This window comes from Adiantum capillus-veneris, chromosome 3 (genome assembly GCF_014529385.1).
Source record: "Adiantum capillus-veneris isolate H3 chromosome 3, ASM1452938v2, whole genome shotgun sequence".
NCBI lineage: Eukaryota > Viridiplantae > Streptophyta > Polypodiopsida > Polypodiales > Pteridaceae > Adiantum > Adiantum capillus-veneris.
This window is the reverse complement of record NC_140933.1, coordinates 146,780,183-146,799,506: the sequence shown is the minus strand read 5'-3', so window position 1 is coordinate 146,799,506 and position 19,324 is coordinate 146,780,183. Positions and strand designations below refer to the sequence as shown.

The 19,324-nt window shown below is 47.7% G+C and overlaps 1 protein-coding gene across 3 annotated transcripts in view; it reads right to left on the bottom strand.

Annotated features, from left to right (window-relative positions):
• LOC147461881 (ARM repeat superfamily protein) overlaps positions 1 to 19,324 on the bottom strand; it is a 247,357-nt gene that overhangs the window by 124,579 nt on the left and 103,454 nt on the right. For all 3 annotated transcript variants that reach the window (XM_086509347.1, XM_086509349.1, XM_086509348.1), the window contains one exon: positions 2,533 to 2,869. In XM_086509347.1, the coding sequence (XP_086365473.1) occupies positions 2,533 to 2,869 (337 nt within the window). The remainder of the gene's footprint in view (positions 1 to 2,532; positions 2,870 to 19,324) is intronic.

The window sequence follows — 19,324 nt, the reverse complement described above, 5'->3', positions numbered from 1 at the left end:
TTGCTCAGAGACTGTACCCTCCTTGTTTTTCGAGTTACAGGGTGAGGGACACTTACAGTGAGTTGCATTTGAGGCCCCGCAGGTGGCAGAGTGCTGTTTTCAGAGGATCCGAGTGGTGGGCATCTGTGGAGGGACGTGTGTCATCGATCCTGACCCAGCAGCTCTTGAGACTGGACACTGGAGACTGTGGGCTTGGGACAGCTCTCCATTGGCACGAGTACAGTGGGATCCTACAGAGTGGCTTTGGAGAGACCCTTTCTCTTCTGCAGACCACCCAGGTGTCCCTTTCTTTCAGTACATTGTTTGACTAGGACGTCACATACTGGCAACACAGAGAGAGGCTCGCCTTGCTGCAACACCTCATTGGCAGGAGGACAGCTCTCCATTGGCACGAGTACAGTGGGATCCTAAAGAGTGGCTTTGGAGAGACCCTTTCTCTTCTGCAGACCACCCAGGTGTCCCTTTCTTTCAGTACATTGTTTGACTAGGACGTCACATACTGGCAACACAGAGAGAGGCTCGCCTTGCTGCAACACCTCATTGGCAGGAGGAGGGTCTCACAACTGAGTTCTTGGTAGCTTTTTGGGAGAGGTTGTGGGACTCCAAACAGCCGAGGCGAGTCACTTTATTTCAGTGGCTGGTCGCACACACAGCTACAGCAGTTGGGAGCTGGCTTGTACATAGTGGTCTCTCGGCCGCATGTGCAGCTTGCGACCATCTTGTGGAGAGTCAACATCACTATCTTTGGGACTGTCCTTTGGCACAGTAAGTGTGGCTTCGTGTTCTTCGGTTGATGCCTGCTCTTTCCACGGCTCGGCAGTACACTTGGGGGGCAGCTGCTTGGTCCACTCTCACGGGCCCGGCACTTCAGTTTGAGCTATCTTCCACCAACAGGATGATAGTGATGCAAGGGGGGCGACCTACACTCCAGCCTGCTACAAAGCTTACTCCACAGGAGTGGTGCAGTGAGAGAGGGAGCTCATCCGTGGCCCAACACTCTGGTTCATCTAGCCGGCCCGCTGCTTCCGCATCTTTGAGGCTCGCCCTGTACCACCAGCAGAGACTGTTCGCGATCTTTGGCTAGAGCTGATCCACACTCTTAGAGGACAGCTCGAGAGACTTCATGGCAGCTCCGACCGCATGCGGGAGCGCAGAGAGGCTTTCCTTCAACTATGGCGTCCTGGGCCTTTTTTCACCATGGTCCAGGGTGTACTCAGATGGCACTACCATCCACCTGTGTGGCTTTTCCCTCCTCCCATTTCTTGATTTAGCTTCATTGTACATATGGTGTTTTTTCATTGGGAGAGTCTCCCCATCATGGTTGTTGTAGCCCTCTCTTGAAGAGATGGTTGTAGCCCTATGGGCAGTTTCATTAACTAATATAAGGATCTTTTTCTCGGGGAAAAAAAAAAGACCAGATTTTCAAGCAAAGCCCATTTATTCAGTTTCCTCAACATGGTCAATCCAGTCAATACTACCAAGTGCGCGAGTTGATAACAGTACTCAACAATATCATTGACAATACTTTCTTAAGCCTGAGGAATTTTTCTAAAACAAGATTTGTATCTTTTCTCATATACCAACTTGGATGGAAACACATCTGTGGTATTGATAGATTAATATGGACATCACTGAGGATGAAGCCAGAAAATATACCTATCTAGGTAACTTAGTTGTGGAAACACAACCGAACGCTACTGAAGGTCATATAACGATTAGACCATCTGATGTTTAAAAGTGGGTGAAGAAACCTTACAATGGGATTAGAGAAACATTTAGGAAAGAAGGAATTTCTAAAAGCCAAATTTCCCCGAGCTTGAGTGACTACGAGTTAGCCATTTTAACACGGAACACATGAGTAATCTGGGTGAAATACGAATGCACAAGATTGATGCATGTTTGCAGTCGATAACCCAATCCTTGAAATCAGCTGAATCGTTGTTGACTCGACTCAGTCGTGAGCCATCTTCACGCTATATAGATTCTTAACTACCTGCGTTGGTAAATTGTCAACTGACCTGTTCCAATGCTCATTTTCTGTCTCCATAATGTTTATTTCCTTTCAAAAGGGCCTCTTCAAAGCTCACCAGCTGATATTTCATGCCTCTTAAGCTTCTGAAGTAATCTCAAGCAAAAATGCAAAGCAACAGGCTCATTCAAACAATCCTTCCAGCTGGTTGTTCAGGATAAGTCCTACGTTATATCAGCCATTTTGTTTCTTTGAAGGTACTTGATAATCAGAACATGGGTTTTGTCCTACGTTTTAGCTGCCAATATGTTTCTTTCAAGGAACTTGATAATCAGAACATGGATTCAGTGGACAATATGCAAAAAACTCAGGGCTTTCCTGTGCTCAGGCAAAAGTATGGACTTCTTCACCCACAATAATGGCCAATAACAGGAAAGGCACCTGAAACGTTCTATTAAGTTCCATTCATGATACAACAATGATTTTAACAAGTAAATTTTCTATGAAGTTTACAAAGCCCAATTAAATTTAAGGTGTAATTTTTGTAATTTAGTTGAAGATACCTGAGGTGCCCTCGAAGCCACTACAAGCAAGCCCTTTGATGCCCGTGTATGTAAGTCAATACTGGCATTGGAAACCATACCATGCTCAAGGAAAAAGACAAAACGCTCTTCGAACATAATCCTCCTTGCATCAGCATCATAACAACTCAAAAGAAATGTAATCATAGCCTCATAGGTCCTTGAATTAAATAGAAGTTCTTGTTCTCCTAATTTTGACGGACTCAGAAGCCCTGGTTGCTGTTTGCAAATGAAGTCCAACATGTCACTTAAAGATGCATAATCTGATTTCTGGCCTTCCTCACGCTGCGGAGGCAAAAGTCCTTCCATTGCCATGTCCCTGGTAACAAGAATATCTCTTTATTACATTTGAGTAAATGATGTAAAATATAAAAGCGTCACAAATCTCTCATCTCTCGCTCTCTCTCTCTCTCTCTCTCTCTCTCTCTCTCTCTCAGGGAAATTTCAAAATTGCAGAATTTCAGAATTAAATAAATTTCAGCATTGACAGATATTTGCAGAAAAGGAAAATCTCAAAAATGTACGATTGATATGGGGAACACACATGTATGCATTATGCGGGATAGGGATGTATGTGTGATGTGGACATAGTGGGTTGACTTGGCAGAAGCGCATTTGTATTTTTATTTTTGATGGAGGTCATGACTGCTTCGCCGGTATGTAAGCCCCATCCGAAGGCAACCTTTGTGCTTACAAACAAGCGGATTACACAAATGGAGAAGGAGATGAAAGACTGGAAAGCAGATATGGAGGGATGGTGGAAAGAAAAGGCCAACCTTCTTCAAATGTTTCCCAACGAAGGCGCGCAGTGGAAGAAAGAGAAAGAAGACCTGCACGCAGAGCTACAAGCACTTAAGGCGGACTCCAAAGCACTTAAAGAAGAGGTCTCAGCTCTCAAGCGAGAACTTGCGGATAGAGCGAGCAGTGGACTAGAGGAGGGGGAATTCCAGCCTTCGGTAGTAGAGGAAATCAAGGTCATCAAAGAGCAGGTACGGATGATCAAAGAGGAGGAGAAACAAAAGATGGTAAAGACGTCTTCGTGGATGGATGTGATCACGAAGACGCAAAAGAAGGCGGATGAGGCCGAGAAGTGGATACAAGTCGTTAAGAAAGGCAAAGGGAAAGAAACCACATCTGTCCCCACTCCTACAATCATCAACATGACTCTAAAGGAAGAACAACGAAGGAAAACTAGAGCTTTGCATATAAGAGTAACCGGTCTAAAAGACCCAGATGAGGTGGAAGGGGAAGTTGAAGAACTTCTCCGCATGATGGGTAGTGAGGCTACTCATACAAAGGCATGGAGGGTGGGGAAGAAGACACAAGGCAATGGGGAGACTTCAAAAGGGAGAGCTCTAATCATCCGTTTCCCATCCATGGAGGCAAAGAAGGACTTCTTGAAGAAGCGTCCTAAACTAAAGAAAACGGGCATATTTCTTGGAGATGACCTCACTCTCACACAGCCTGCGCATATGACAGAGGTAATGCCAGAGATTCAAGCGGCAAGGGAGAAGGGAAAGACGGCCTTCTACAGAGATGGCCGGGTTGTGATTGTAGAGCGGCGCTCCACATGACGGTGCGAGACCCATGGGACCACCCTCAAAGTTGCCACGTGGAATTGTAATGGATCTATGCGACTTGATGTGGGCGCCTTTGAGGATAGTTTCAAGGGAAGAGACATCGTCTTCTACTCTGAGCCACATCACGCCCCCGGCCAGTCCATGCCTCACATTAGTGGATATAGATGGGAGACTGCCTATAGACAGGAGACACGATCAGAGCGCAGAGGGCGAGGATCAGGAGGAGTGGCAGTGTTATTCAGGGAGGAGTTCCAGCCATTGATACATATAGCCCGCAGAGATGAGCAAGCTAGGTACATGTGGGTGAGACTGAGAGCAGAGACAGACAGATATCTTTACATTGCTATTTGCTACTTTCCCCCGAGCACGTCAGTGTATACACCACCCAGAGGACAGTCCCCTTTCTCTATTTTGGATGCTGACATATGGGAGTTCTCTAGAGATGGTGACATCATCATTCTAGGGGATTTCAACGCTAGGACTGCCCATCATCAGACAGTATTTTATCATACTTCAGAGGAGATGCTGAGAGAGCTGGATGCTGCAGAGACAGGCCTATCCAAACTATCACAAGATGGAGAACACACTGAGTATGGGCGACACTTGATAGACATGGGGACGGCACATGGATTGGCCATCTTGAATGGCCTACAGAGATTTCCCGCTTCAGGGGGTTTTACATGCTTTCCACACAGACATGGAACCAGCACAATGGATTATGTCATGGCACAGCCGAGCCTCATCTCTAGTATCCAGGATCTCATGGTTGGACCCAGACTTGTTGGTGTGGCAGTGGATCATGCTCTTGTGTCAATGACCATCTCTTTTCAGTTTAGTGTAGCACACAGGCTACGGACAGCAGCCCCTACTCGCTACACCTTCACGCGGGAGACGGACTCTGTATACATAGATGGGATCTACAGACGCCTATGCACAGAGGAGCCAGGGCGACCTCTGGAGGAGCTTACTACTATATTGACATAGACACTACATGATGCAGCAGCAGAGACATACCCACATACCCAACCTGAGCAGTTGGTATGATGAGGAATGCCGGGACACTAGAGCTAGATGAGGAATGCCCCAGAACAGTTGGTATGATGAGGAATGCCGGGACACTACAGCTAGACTTCAGAGGGAGGTGCTTTTGGGGGACATCACTCACAGTCAATCACAGATTGACTTCCGACGCCTAGTGCCGCGGAAGAAGAGGGCATTTTTGGCTCAGCTAGAGCAGGATCTATATCAATTGTTCTTGAGTCAGGACTCAAGTGAGGCATGGCGCCTCTTTCATGAGAACTCTCCCCCCCCCCCCCATCACTTCTACAGAGGACTAGGGCCAGTACGCATCATCTCTGTACACAGTTCCTGAGCAGCCCCCCCTTCCCGCCCCTCCCATCCATGCCCACACACATGTGCTTTTTTCACCGCGGAGATGGTGAGGAAGGCCATTCACAGGATGAGGATTGGGAGAGCATACGATCATGATGGTTTAGTGGCTGAGCATTTCACGCATGCCAGAGATCTACTAGCAGAGCTTCTAGCAGTGATGTTTAACCGTGCCATGTGTAAGGGCTTGCCGGATACTGGAGCCTATCTACTATTGTACCCATCTTCAAGTCGGGAGACCCTCTGGAGCCTGGGAATTATCGCACTATCATGATTGGACACACATTCGCACGGTTGTACGCATCTATTCTTGAGCAGCAGCTGAGTAGATGGGCAGAGAGGGAGGGGATACGAGCAGCCGGGCAGGCAGGGTTCAGGGGGGGGTTTTCTACTCTTGACCATATCTTGACACTGAGAGCCATCATTGAGAAGGGTAGATCGCGTGGGAGACGGATCTATTGTAGCTTTGTGGATTTTCGCAAAGCATTTGACACAGTGCCTAGAGCTAGATTGATGCGCAGATTACAGCAGATGGGAGTACCCACAGAGCTCATTTGGGGGGTCATGGCATTATACAGGTCAGTAGTGGGGCAGGTACGCACCTCAGAGGGTCTATCCACACCGATTCACTCCACTATTGGGGTGAAGCAGGGCTGCCCGCTCTCTCCTACTCTATTTGGTATGTATGTGGATGAGGTTTCTGACTACATTGAGAGAGATGGTGATAGACGTGCACAGCTGGCAGGGACATGGATTCCATTATTGTTATATGCTGATGATATTGTGTTGATCTCCGACTCTCCGGAGGGGATGCAACGTCACTTGGATGCTTTGAATAGGTTTGCTCAGGAAAGTGGTTTGTCCATCAACCTTGGTAAAACCAAGGTCATGGTATTTAATACCACCCCACAGTGGATCAGGAGATCAGCGCCAGCATTCACATACAGCCAGGAGACTGTGGAATATACAGAGGCGTACACTTACCTCGGAGTGGTTTTTAGAGGGCCAGCATTTTCATTGAGGAGGGCAGCAGACACTAGACTGACCAGAGCCCATGCAGCATTGGGTAGATTGGAAAGGATGTGTTCACAGGTTCAGTTTCAGGAGCCTCGGACGAAGCTCTGGCTCTTTGACACTCTGGTGGCTTCTGCATTGCTTTATGGAGCTGAGATTTGGGGACCTTCATTAGATCATCACGGGAGGACAAGCCGCAGTGATGGATGGGGGGACATGGAGAAGCCCCTGGTCTCTATGATCTCGCGGCTCATTAGAGCCAAGGCCTCAGTACCACGTGCTATTGTTCGAGCAGTGCTAGCTGCCCCCCCACTAGTGGTTGAGGCACTCACTAGATCAGTCTCCTTCATACACCGCATGTGGGAACTTCCCAGAGACAGATATGCCTGCCTTGCACTTGAGTCCTCTGGACAGTTAGCCATGCAGGGAGATACAGCATGCTGGTATGGGGAGATGACATCATGGTTTCAGGCGCATGGGTTCAGCATAGACAGATTGCCTCCCTTCCAGTACTCACTGGATGCTAGGCAGACTTGACTCAGCTAGGCACCAGGAGGACATGGATACAACCAGCACAGGAGCTGGGCACGAAGATGGCTTTCTACAGAGAGCATCTCCTCCAGCTTACGGTTGATGGTTTTGTGACGAGGCCCAGATACATGGACACCCACTTGTCTCATGGGATACGATGCGCTATCCACCAGATACGTACATCTTCACACCAGCTACGGGTCGAGACTGGGAGATACATCAGAGTACCAGCAGAGGCTAGGACATGCCCCCTATGTGACATCGAGCCTGAGACAGAGTTGCACTACACATGCCACTGCCCCGTCTACTACGAGATACGAGGCCGCTTCCATTGCTTGTTCAGAGAGGGCTTTGGACCATTCTCCAGAGTCATGCAGTACGAGGATCAGAGATGCTTGGGTTTGTTTTTGCTCAAGCTACGCAGACACAGAGAGAGCCTGATGAGAGGAGAGGCTAGCCAGTCCCAGAGACAGATCACAGATTTCTTTAGAGCTGCCACTGGACACCCGGAGGAGTTACTACCACAGCAGAGCTCGTCGCCTCACACCAGAGGCACACTGATCAACCGAGCGACTGAGCTAGGAAGATCCAGACGCCCACGACTGCGGAGGACTACACAGCATCGGCGGAGGCTGCATCAGAGGATTCGGATCACTTTGGCTCGACATGCACGACGCCTGGTCAAACTACTGACCATGGAGGAGATTGCTGAGATCCGCCAGCGACCGATGATGGATCTCTTGTGATCTAGCTATCCCAGCTAGCTGCTTAGTTCACACCTAGTAGTTTAGGATTCCATAGTATTTTATTGTGACATTTGGCATTTCATTTCATTTTTGTCATACTCTGACTTTGTATCAGATCCACCACATTGTAACTTTCTGGTCTCATAGGTCACTTTGGCCTTTTGAAGACGTTAATATAACATTTCGTTTTCATTTCTCTCTCTCTCTGTAGCGCGCTCCACCCTCGCGCTGCCCCTGCCCGTCCCCTACCCACTCGCTGTCTCCCGCTCGCGCGCTACCCCCCGCTCTCTCTCTCTCCCGCTCACTAGCTCGCTGTCCCCTGCTCCCTGCTCGCTGCCTCCTTACCCTCGCGCTGCACTCCCGTTGCCCCCGCTGCCCCTGCGCCCCCGGCTCGCTCGTGCTCTACCCCCGCTGCCCCAACGCTACCCTAACGTGTAGAGAGAGAAAGGGAAGGGGGGGGGGGGGACAAACAAGGAGAGAGGATCTCCCAACTACACAGACCGCCAGACTCAGGGTGATCAGAAGACGGCATACTCAACTTCGTCTAAAGATGAGCAAAAACATCTCGCCAAAATCGGCAGTGAACTTAGTATCTCGATCACTAACGATCTCCTCTGGCAGACGATACAGCTTATAAAGCTGATCGACAAATAAAACCGCCTACTCATGGCTTTTTACTGTCGACTTCGTTGGTATCAATTTTGCCATTTTTGTGAGTCTATCGAAAACAACCCAAATAGCGTCATTGCCCCGACTAGTATTTGGCAAACCAACGATGAAGTCCATGGAAATACTTTGCCACTTGGCATCTGAGATTTCCAATGGGTGTAGCAAGCCAACTTTCCTAAGGCGCTCTGCCTTATTGACCTGGCACTGAGCGCATCTCTTCACATAGCTCTCTATGTAAGAGCGCATTCTTGGCCAATAGAAATATCGCTTGACCAACGCCAAAGTTCTCTGGATGCCTAGGTGCTCAACGCTAGGAACATCGTGGTATTCGCACAAAATCCTTTGTCGAATCTCATCAATTTCCGGCACGCAAACTTTAATATTTCTCAACAATAGTCCACCTCTAATGGAATATTGTCGCTGTCTCATCTCTCGAGCACGACTAACTTGGGTCTCCGGACCACCCAAGCCTGTATGCGAGTCATGCCCCGCTTCGACCTCATTCCATATCTTGCCAAAATGGCCATCAGAACGACATAGTCCTCGGAGAGAGAGATAGAAATCCGTCGAGATTTCACCATAGACAAGGCATTGACCTCAGGAATCCTGCTGAGCACATCGGCAACTTGATTGCTAGATCCCTTTTCCATAACGGATTGCAAAGTCAAACTCTTGCATAAGCTCAACCCATCTAGCCTTCCGACCTCTGAGATCACCCTGATCACAAATATAGCACAAAGAGTGATGATATGTCCATGCAACAAACGTAGAGCCATAAAAGTAGTACCGCCATTTCCTTAGGGCGTGGACTACGGCGTAAAGCTCCTTCTCATACGTTGGATAATGCGTCTCAGCGTCAGAAAGCTTCTTACTTTCAAACGCAACAGGACGTCCATCCTGGTATAATGCCGCACCAATAGCATAATCACTAGCATCCGTTTCAACCACAAACGGTTTGCTAGGATCCACAATGTGCAATATTGGCGCAGTAGTCACCAAGTGCTTTAGTGTCCGAAAGCTCTCGTCAGGACGCTCATTCCAAACAACAGGGGGATTATCTTTACGATGAGGACCCGAAGCCTTCGGCCCTTTTACCCCTCCCTTTAGAAGTTGCGTAAGCGGAGCAGTAACTTTAGAGTAATCCTTGATAAACTTGCGAAAGAATCCAGTAAAGCCTAGAAAGGACTTTACTTGGCGTACATTCTTCAGAATGGACCAATTTTGCACTTTATCCATCTTTTCAGGGTCAATGCAAATACCATCGCGAGTAATGATGTGACCCAAGTACAGAAGCTCTTTCCTAAAGAATTCACACTTAGAAGCCTTAGCGTAAAGCTTCTCAGTTCTCAGTACTTCGAGAACAGTACGTATGTGTGCTAGGTGCTCAAACAAACTTCGGCTATAGATCAAGATATCATCGAGAAATACAACAACGAAGTTGCCTAAAAATGGTCTCAGCAGATCATTCATCATCTCCTGAAACGTAGCTGGACCATTGGTCATACCAAAAGGCAAGACCAAAACCTCGTAGTGAGCATAACACGTATGGAAGCCTGTCTTAGGAATATCTTCCAGTTTGATCCGTATCTGATGATAGCCTGATCGCAGGTCTATCTTCCTAAAATACAACGCTCCATGGAGCCGATCTATCAGATCGTTCATGCGCGGGAGCGGATACTTGTTCTTGATAGTGAGCTTACTCAACCCCTTGTAATTCACGCAGAAGCGCATAGTGTTATCCTTCTTTCGAGAGAAAGTAACACTGGCGCTCCCCACGGGGACTTACTTGGTCGAATGAAACCCCTGTCGAGATAATCCTTCAGTTGTCGCTGAATCTCGTCCTCCTCGGTTTTACTAAACCGATAGGGTTGCTTTCAGAAGGGCTGACTACGAGCCACCAACTCAATGCCATGATCTACTCCTCTTGAAGGCGGCAAGCCAGGAGGTAGATCATCAGGAAAAACATCCTTGAAATCAATCATGATTTCTCGGATAAGGTTGGATTCATCGGAATCCCCAAGTTCAACAGAAGAACATGAAACATTTTTACGAAATTCAGTGACAGAAGTACCAAGCACTAATGAATCAAACCAAGCAGATGGTACACATTGATAAAAGTCAACATCAGAAGACTTTATTTCTTTATACATTTCCAAAACAGTAATAACTAGTATTGCAAAACCATTATTTACAGACTTCTGATTACAAAGCGACACAGATACATGAGGCATGTTCTGCTTAACAAAAACAAGAGAGTGATGTACATAGTCTATATACAATGAGTCTTGTTTATCATAAAACCATGGAATTCCTAAAATAACATCTGCTCTATCCAGACGCATGATGTGGAAATCCAGGTTCTCTTTGTAATCGGCTAGCTCGAGCGACAAGTCTGGAACCATCCGATTCCATACATCCGTATCCACGCCACGAGCCATCTTCACGCGATACTCATGGTCACTGTCCCGCGTCCGCAGGCTCAGTTTCTGCCCCAATTTTGCATCCACAAAATTGTGTAACCTTCCATTATCAACGAGTACGGTCAGGTCGTGACCATTGATCTTTCCGAGGAAACGGAGAAGATCGTGCTTACCAAACACTTTGGTGCATGAACTGTGCGCTTCAACTTGAATGACATCAGAGTTACCTGAGATCTCGTGAATTTCTACCGAAGGACGGCCTTGTGGTTTCTTCGTCTTCTTCTTGGGGCAATCTTTGATTTGGTGACCCGTCTGGCCACATCCGAGCAAGCCCCCTTCTTCACTGCATCAGCAACTAAAGCATTTTTGGCTTTCTTCTTCTCTTGATAAGATCTCGGCTGTGATTTGGACTTATGCTGGAATCGGGGTCGCTTCCTCAAAGCACCCTCACCGGATTGATGGTCTGCAGTTCTTTTCTTCTCATAGTTCGCTCCATTTATCAAATGGAACGTCCTGGCCTTTGCCACTGCATCCTCGACATCAGTCGGGGCTTTGTCCTTAATTAAGGCCCAACGGTAATCCTCATGCAATCCCAACAGGTACATGTGCACAGCGTGCATGGAATCTACCTTGCAGAAGGTGAGCGCCTCTTTGAAAGCTGTCGTATATTTATCAAAAGATAGAGTTTTCATCGAAAGACTCTGCAGTTTGGCATAAGCTTTCAAAGGGTCCATTTTAGCGAAATCCCTCTTGAATTTCACACAAAAATCAGCCCACGTCGTAGGCTTCTCTGTCATGTCGCCCCACCAGGTAAGCGCCTTATTGTGCAGATAGAGAGGAATCGTCTGAACCCTCCGTTCATCATGCTCCCCATGGAGATCAAAGTATGTGGTCCACTGGTGCAGCCAGTTATTTACGGCCAGTTCCGTACACTCCTTCTCTTCCCTTGAGAAATTTGTAGTTTTGTACGGAATTGTGGCAGTCGGACCACCCTGTGAACACCCAAAAGCAGCAATCTGCGTCCACAATTGCTGGAGATGGGTTTCGCCCTCGGAAATACGCGCAGTCGTCGACTGAGCCATATTTCCGAGAGTAGAAAGTAGGGAACTGAGCCGCTGTACGACCCCTTCGAGAAAGGCCAAGCGAATGTTCGTCTGAACATTCGCGTTTTCCAAAGCGGTAACACGCTGGTCGAAACTCTGGAAAGTACTTGTAATCCATGGAGATCCCATGATTCCCGCGAATTATCGCACCTTCATGGTTGCTCACACATTGGCTAGGATGTATGCATACATTCTTGAGCAGGAGCTGAGTAGATGGGCAGAGCGAGAGGGCATACGAGCACCAGGGCAATCAGGATTGAGGAGAGGTTTCTCCACTCTTGACCAGATTCTGAGACTCAGAGCTATTATTGAGGGTAGACACCATGGCAAGAGGATCTACTATAGCTTTGTGGATTTCTGCAAAGCTTTTGACACAGTGCCAAGAGCCAGACTTCAACGCAGACTACAGGACATCGGCACAGTACAAGCAGGTGGTCTATGCAAGCAGATCGGGGGCACGTGCAAGCGCACCTTGTGACAAGGCCTACGCAGGCAGCAAGACGAGCAAGTTACTTTGTGTAGCATGCATGCAAGTTGCTTTGTGTAGGTTTCATGTTGCATAGTGTGTATCAAATGTATGCATAGTGTGGTAAATGCTATTGTATGCATAGTGTGGTTCATAGGAATTGCACAAATTGTGAAACAAGTGCACAAATAGAACAAGTGTACATGAGGAAGAAGAACGGCAAGGGCGACCCCTTCGAAGATGCCATCCAAAATTGCGAAGAGGAAATGCAAGAGACCATCAACAAAATCAACCGCAACCTCCTAGGCACGATAAAGATACTTGAGGATCGGGTGAGGGCACACGATAAGGAGATGGCACAACTCAAGGAGCTTGAAGAGGTGCGCTCACAAAGTGCACTCGAAGAAGGGGAGCTCCAACCATCGGTACTGGAAGACCTCAACACCATAACAAAGCAAGTGCGGGTCATCAAAGCAGGGGAGCAGCAAAATAAAGAAATGACGACTTCTTGAGTGGACATAATCACAAAAGCTCAAAAGAAAGCAGATGAGGCCGAGAAATGGATTGAGGTCATCAAAAAAGGCAAAGGCAAAGAATCAACCCCCACCCCCACACCCACCATCATTAACTTGACACTAGCAGAGGAGCAAAGGAGGCGTATGCGTTACTTACATGTAAGGATTACCGGCCTCAAAGACCATGATAATGTTGAGGAAGAGGTCAACGAACTCATGTTTATGATGGGGGTTACTGCGCCACGCATACAAAAGCTTTTCGAGTAGGTAACAAGAAAAGTGAAAGCAAGGGGGGAACTTCCAAGGAGAGAGAGCTTATCCCACGCTTCCCCTCTCTGGAAGGAAAGGACTTTTTGAAGAAAAGACCCACTCTTAAGAAGACGGGTATTTTTCTTGGGGACGACCTCACACTCTCGCAGATTGCTCATTGAAGGAGGTAATGCCAAAGATTAGAGCGGCAAGGGAAAAAGGGAAGACTGCTTTTTATAGAGATGGGAGGGTCGTGATAATGGAGCGACGCTCCACATAACGGTGTTGTGAGCTATGGGACTAAATTAAAGGTGGCCGCCTAGAACTGTAATGGATCTCTACGCCTTGATGTAGGTGCCTTTGAGGATAGTTTTACTGGGAGGGACATCATTTTCTATTTAGAGACACATCAGTCTCCTCGGCAATCCATGCCACAGGTGAGCAAATATAGATGGGCAACAACTTGCAGACAGGAGACCCGATCACAGCATCGAGGACGGGGCTAAGGGGGAGTGGTTGTTTTATTCAGGGAGGAGTTGCAGCCATTGATACACGCTAGGTACATGTGGGTGAGACTGAAGGCAAAGACAGGCAGATATCTCTACATTGCTATTTGTTATTTCCCTCCTAGTACGTCAGTATATGCACCACCTAGAGGACAGTCCCCCTTTTCTATTTTGGATGATGACATATGGGAGTTTTCCAGGGATGGTGACATTATCATACTTGGGGATTTCAATGCTAGGACTGCCCATCATCAGACAGTATTCTATGATAATTCAGAGGAGATGCTTAGGGAGCTTGATGTTACAGAGATGGGCTTATCCAGACTATCACAGGATGAGGAGCACACTAAGTAATAAGTATGGCACATCTTGATAGACACGGGCACTGCACATGGGTTGGCCATTTTAAATGGCCATCAGAGATTTCCTACATCTAGAGGTTTCACATATTTTCCACACCGACATGGGGCTAGCATAGTGGATTATGTTATGGCCCAACCATGTCTCATTCCATCCTTCATGGTGGACACTAGGCCAGTTGGAGTAGCAGTTGATCATGCTATCTTGTCTTTCACTCTCACATTTCAGTTCAGCACAGCTCCACTAGGAGAGGTCTCCACACACACTCGGTATACCTTCACCAGGAAGACGGATTCCGTGTACATGGATGAGATATACAGGCAGCTATACACTCAGAAGCCAAGATGGCCACTAGATGAGCTCACTCACATACCGACAGAGACCCTCCATGATGCAGCATAAGAGGAATACCCCCACAATCAGCCTACACGGTGACGATCGAGGAGCATGCCCCAAAACAGCTCGTATGATGAGGAGTGTAGAGAGACGAGGATCAGATTGCCGAGGGAGGTGAACATGGGTACTACCACACAGTTAGTCACGGATTGTCTTTCGTCGGCTAGTGCGACGAAAGAAGAGGGCGTACATATCTCAGCTAGCGCGGGATCTGTATAAGTTGTTTATGAACCAGGATTTAGGCGAGGCATGGGGACTATTCCATGAGCATTCACCACCACCAGCCATCACCTCCACAGAGACATGGGGACAATATGCCACATCTCTCTTCACAGCATCACGGCAGCCAACTTTGCCAAACCCACCGGAGACATGCCCTGAGACATGTACTTTCTTTACGGCTGAGAGGGTAAGGAAATCCATTGACAGGATGAAGACAAGGACAGCACATGACCATGATGATCTGGTAGCAGAGCACTTCATCCATGCCAGAGATAAACTTGCAAAGCTTCTTGCTATGATGTTAATCAAGCCATGTATGAAGGTTTTCCTCCAACTTGGAGTATGTCAATGATTGTACCTATTTTCAAATCAGGAGATCCCATGATTCCCGGAAATTATCGCACCATTATGGTTGGTCACACAGTGGCTAGGTTGTATACATCTATTCCTAAGAGGGAGCTGAGTAAATGGGCAGAGAGAAAGGGCATACGAGCATCCGGGCGGGGTTCAGGAGAGGTTGTGCCACTCTCGACCAGATTTTGACCCTCAGAGCTATGATTGAGGAGGGTAGACACCATAGCAGGAGGATCTACTGTAGCTTTGTGAATTTCCGCAAAGCTTTTGACACAATACCGAGAGCTAGACTTATGTGCAGACTACATGGTGTGCCAACAGAGATGATTTGGGGGATCCGACTCTTTTTTGGATGTATCTCGATGAGTTTTCAGACTATGTAGAACGAAAGGGAGATAGAGGTGCTCAGCTAGCAAGGGCATAGATTCCGATGCTGTTATACGCTGATGATATAGTGTTGATTTTTGACTCTGCGGAGGGGATGCAGCGCCATTTGGATGCTTTGCACACATTTGCTCATGATAGTGGATTGTCTGTCAACCTTGGGAAAACCAAGGTTATGGTGTTCAACGCCACATCACAATGGGTCGGGAGGTCAACACCCACATTTACGTATGGCCAGGAGACAGTGGAGTGCACAGATGCATACACTTATCTTGGGGTAGTCTTCAATGGACCAGTGTTTTCATTGAGGAGAGCAGTAGAGACTAGGCTGACGAGAGCTTATGCCGCCTTGGGAGGATTGGAGAGGATGTGTTCGCAGATTCAGTTTCACGAACTGTGAACAAAGCTCTGGCTTTTTGACACTAGTTGCTTCAACTATGCTTTACGGAGTTCAAATATGGGGTCCCTCAGTAGACCACCATGGCAGAGCTGGCAACACGGATGGATAGTGTATGGAGAGGAAACCATGGCACAGCTGGCAGCACAGATTAATGAAGGTGTATGGAGAGACCACCTTGGCAGAGCTGGCAGCACGGATGGATGGAGGTGTATTGCGAGTACATGCGATGATAAAAGCGTGCTAACAACACAAGATCATCAATGGCATGTATATATGGCATGCAATCGAGGACGTTTGCGATTTTAAGAGGGGCATATGTCACGAGTACGTGGCAATTGCAAACCTTAGTTGTTGGTTTTTTCCCGATGATTTTTATTTAATTTTTGGGACGCTCTTTTTGAAGTCACAAATAGCCGGACATCGTGTGGCCAGTGTGAAATGACCGATGGCCGGGAGTTTCACCCGTAGATGGCAAGGCCTTGCCGCCACGAGTTGGTTGGGCCGACTAGCATTAGAATCCGAGCAGTAAAAGGATGTCTAGACTCAGCTCAAAGTCATTTAGGCCCCCTCGCTACACTTATAAGTTGGTGGGTACTAGGAAATTAACTCAAAAGAGGCTAAGTGGACACATGGCAGCTCCAGATGCATTTGCTAGAAGCATCAGCAAGAGGGGGCGCCCAAATTGAGAGAGGAGGCTGATCTCTTCCTCATTGTGACTTACAGTGAGTGTGTGAGTAGTTGGTGCATGTGTTGAAGCTTTAATGGAAACCTTGCCTTCTTCCTTGCACTATGTAGCGATGATTCCGCTCTTGCGCACCTCTCCCCTCTTTTGGATACAGAATCGTGATGCCCCGCTCGAGGGCTACTCATCTGTATATACAGTTATGTGGGTTTATGCGCGTATGCCGAGGCAAGAGCCTCTTGTCCAGGTACTGGTTTAGCTAATTGCTAATCCCCCCGGAGGTACAAGTGAATTTGAAGATCTTGTCCGATTTAGAGGGCAAGTAGCCCAACAGGTGCGGGAGCACGTGAGCTCTCTACGGATGCGTTTGGCTCGCGAAACGGAACCCAAAACAGGAAATTACAGTCTGCTGTGTAAATTTGCAGGTTTAGGGTTTTGGCCCTAATGGATCCGTATTACCCCCAAGAAGTCCGCGGATGTGAGGGGATTGTTAAACAGGTCATCTGGCGCATTTTTCGAGGGGGGGGGGGGGGGACAAAGAATCCAGCATGCTGCAGATTCTCGCCAGGTTTTGTAAAGTGTCCGTATGCGCCGGGAACGTCACTCAATGCGTGGGGATTCAATCTATGAAGCTTCCTAGTACGGTTATGCTGTCGAAATCGGGCCAGAACAGGTCATTTTTAGTCCAGAGTATATGCGGGACAGCTCATAGGAAATCGCAGGTTTTGTTCCCTTTTTGATAACAAGAAACAAATACCGATAGGGCCGCCAGTCTTCGGGGCCAACAGGTTTTCGGCATATACTTGGAGCGCTCTAGCTTCCAAGCCGTGTGTGTCCGAAGTGTTATTTCCGATTACACAGTTAACTTGCAAAGTTTCTCTGTGTCCTAAAGTCTAAAGTAAAGTTTCGGATGAATTTTGAAAACCAACTTACGTTCCAGCACTCCTTGGATGCACCCTCCCTATCTCTCACACAGATAAAGATCACCAGACTCATACGTCAGGATCTGATTCAGCTAGATACCAAGAGCACATAGATACAACCGACGCAAGAGTTGGGCAGGAACATGGCTTTCTATAGAGAGCATCTTCTCCAACTCAGGGAGGACGGTTTTGTGACTAGGCCTGCATACATGGATACACACTTATCTCATGGGATACGATGTGCTATTGGGCAAATACACACATCTTTACATCACTTTCAGATTAAGACACGCCGATTTCCAGGGTACCAGCAGAGGCTAGGATATGTTATTTATGTCGCTTAGAGCCAGAGACAGAGCTGCACTACACATGTCACTGCTCGGTATACCATGAGATACGAGGCCGCTTCCACTGTCTGTTCAGAGAGGGTTTTGGACCATTCTCTAGAGTCATGAGATACGAAGATCAAAGACTTGGATTGTTTCTACTAGAGCTGCGTAGACATAGAGAGCACTTGCTGAGGACATCACGGTAGAGCGAGTCTCAGAGACAGATCACAGACTTCTTTACACCAGCCAGGGGACACCCAGAGGAGCAGTCATGAAAAGCATGTTCTATGCCATCCAAATGGATATGACTACTTCATCAGATCCCACCCACACCAAAAGTACGTAGATCGATCGAGCCATTGAGCCAGGCAGATCGAGGCGCCCACGACAACGGGGGACCTTTACATCATCGACGGAGGTGGCAGCAAAGGATCCAGGCCATCCTAGCTGGACATGCGAGATGACCACTCAGAGTATTGACCATGGAGAATATTGATGAGATTCGGCAGCGATTCATGAGGGATCTCATCTGATAATTTGTATCTCCTTAAATCCATTTTTGTTTCAGCTAACCCATTATATCATCCCTCACCCCATCACCCCTCCCCACCTATTTCGTTTCAGTTTCAGTTTTTCGGTTCTTTGTACTTCTTGTACTCAGACACTATCAAATTCACCAGTTGTAACTTTTGGTCTCATAGATCACTTTGGCTGCTTCAAGACGATAATATAACATTTCAGGCTCATACGTCAGGATCTGATTCAACTAAATACCAGGAGCACATGGATACAACTGACACAAGAGTTGGGCACGAAGATGGCCTTCTACAGAGAGCATCTTCTCCAACTCACGAAGGACGGATTTGTGACTAGGCCACCATACATGGATACACACTTATCTCATGGAATAAGATGCGCTATTGGACAGATACGCACATCCTCACATCAGCTCCAGATCGAGACTGGCCGATTCCGAGGGGTGCTGGCAGGAGCCAGGATATGTCACCTATGTAACTTAGAGCCAGAGACAGAACTGCACTACACATGCCACTGCCCGGCATACTATGAGATACGCGGACGCTTCCACTGCTTGTTTAGAGAAGGGTTCGGACCTTTTTCTAGAGTCATGAGATACAAGGATCAGAAGTGTCTCGGATTATTCCTGCTGGAGCTGCGTAGACTTAGGGAGAGCTTGCTAAGGACATCAGGGGAAAGACAGTCTCAGAGACGAATCACAGAGTTCTTTACACCAGACAGAGGAGAGCAAACAGAGCAGTCATTACAGCCTACTCATACTAGAGGTACACTGCTTGACAGAGCCACTGAACTTGGTAGATCCAGACGTCCACGACCTCGGGGGGTCTCCCACTACCGACGAAGGTTGCAACAGAAGATACAGATCACTCTAGCTCGACATGCAAGACGCCCAACCAGAGTTCTGACCATGGAGGAAGTCGAGATTTCATATGAACCCACAAACCCCCCCCATCACTTTGGCTGCTTCAAGACGATAATATAACATTTCAGGCTCATACG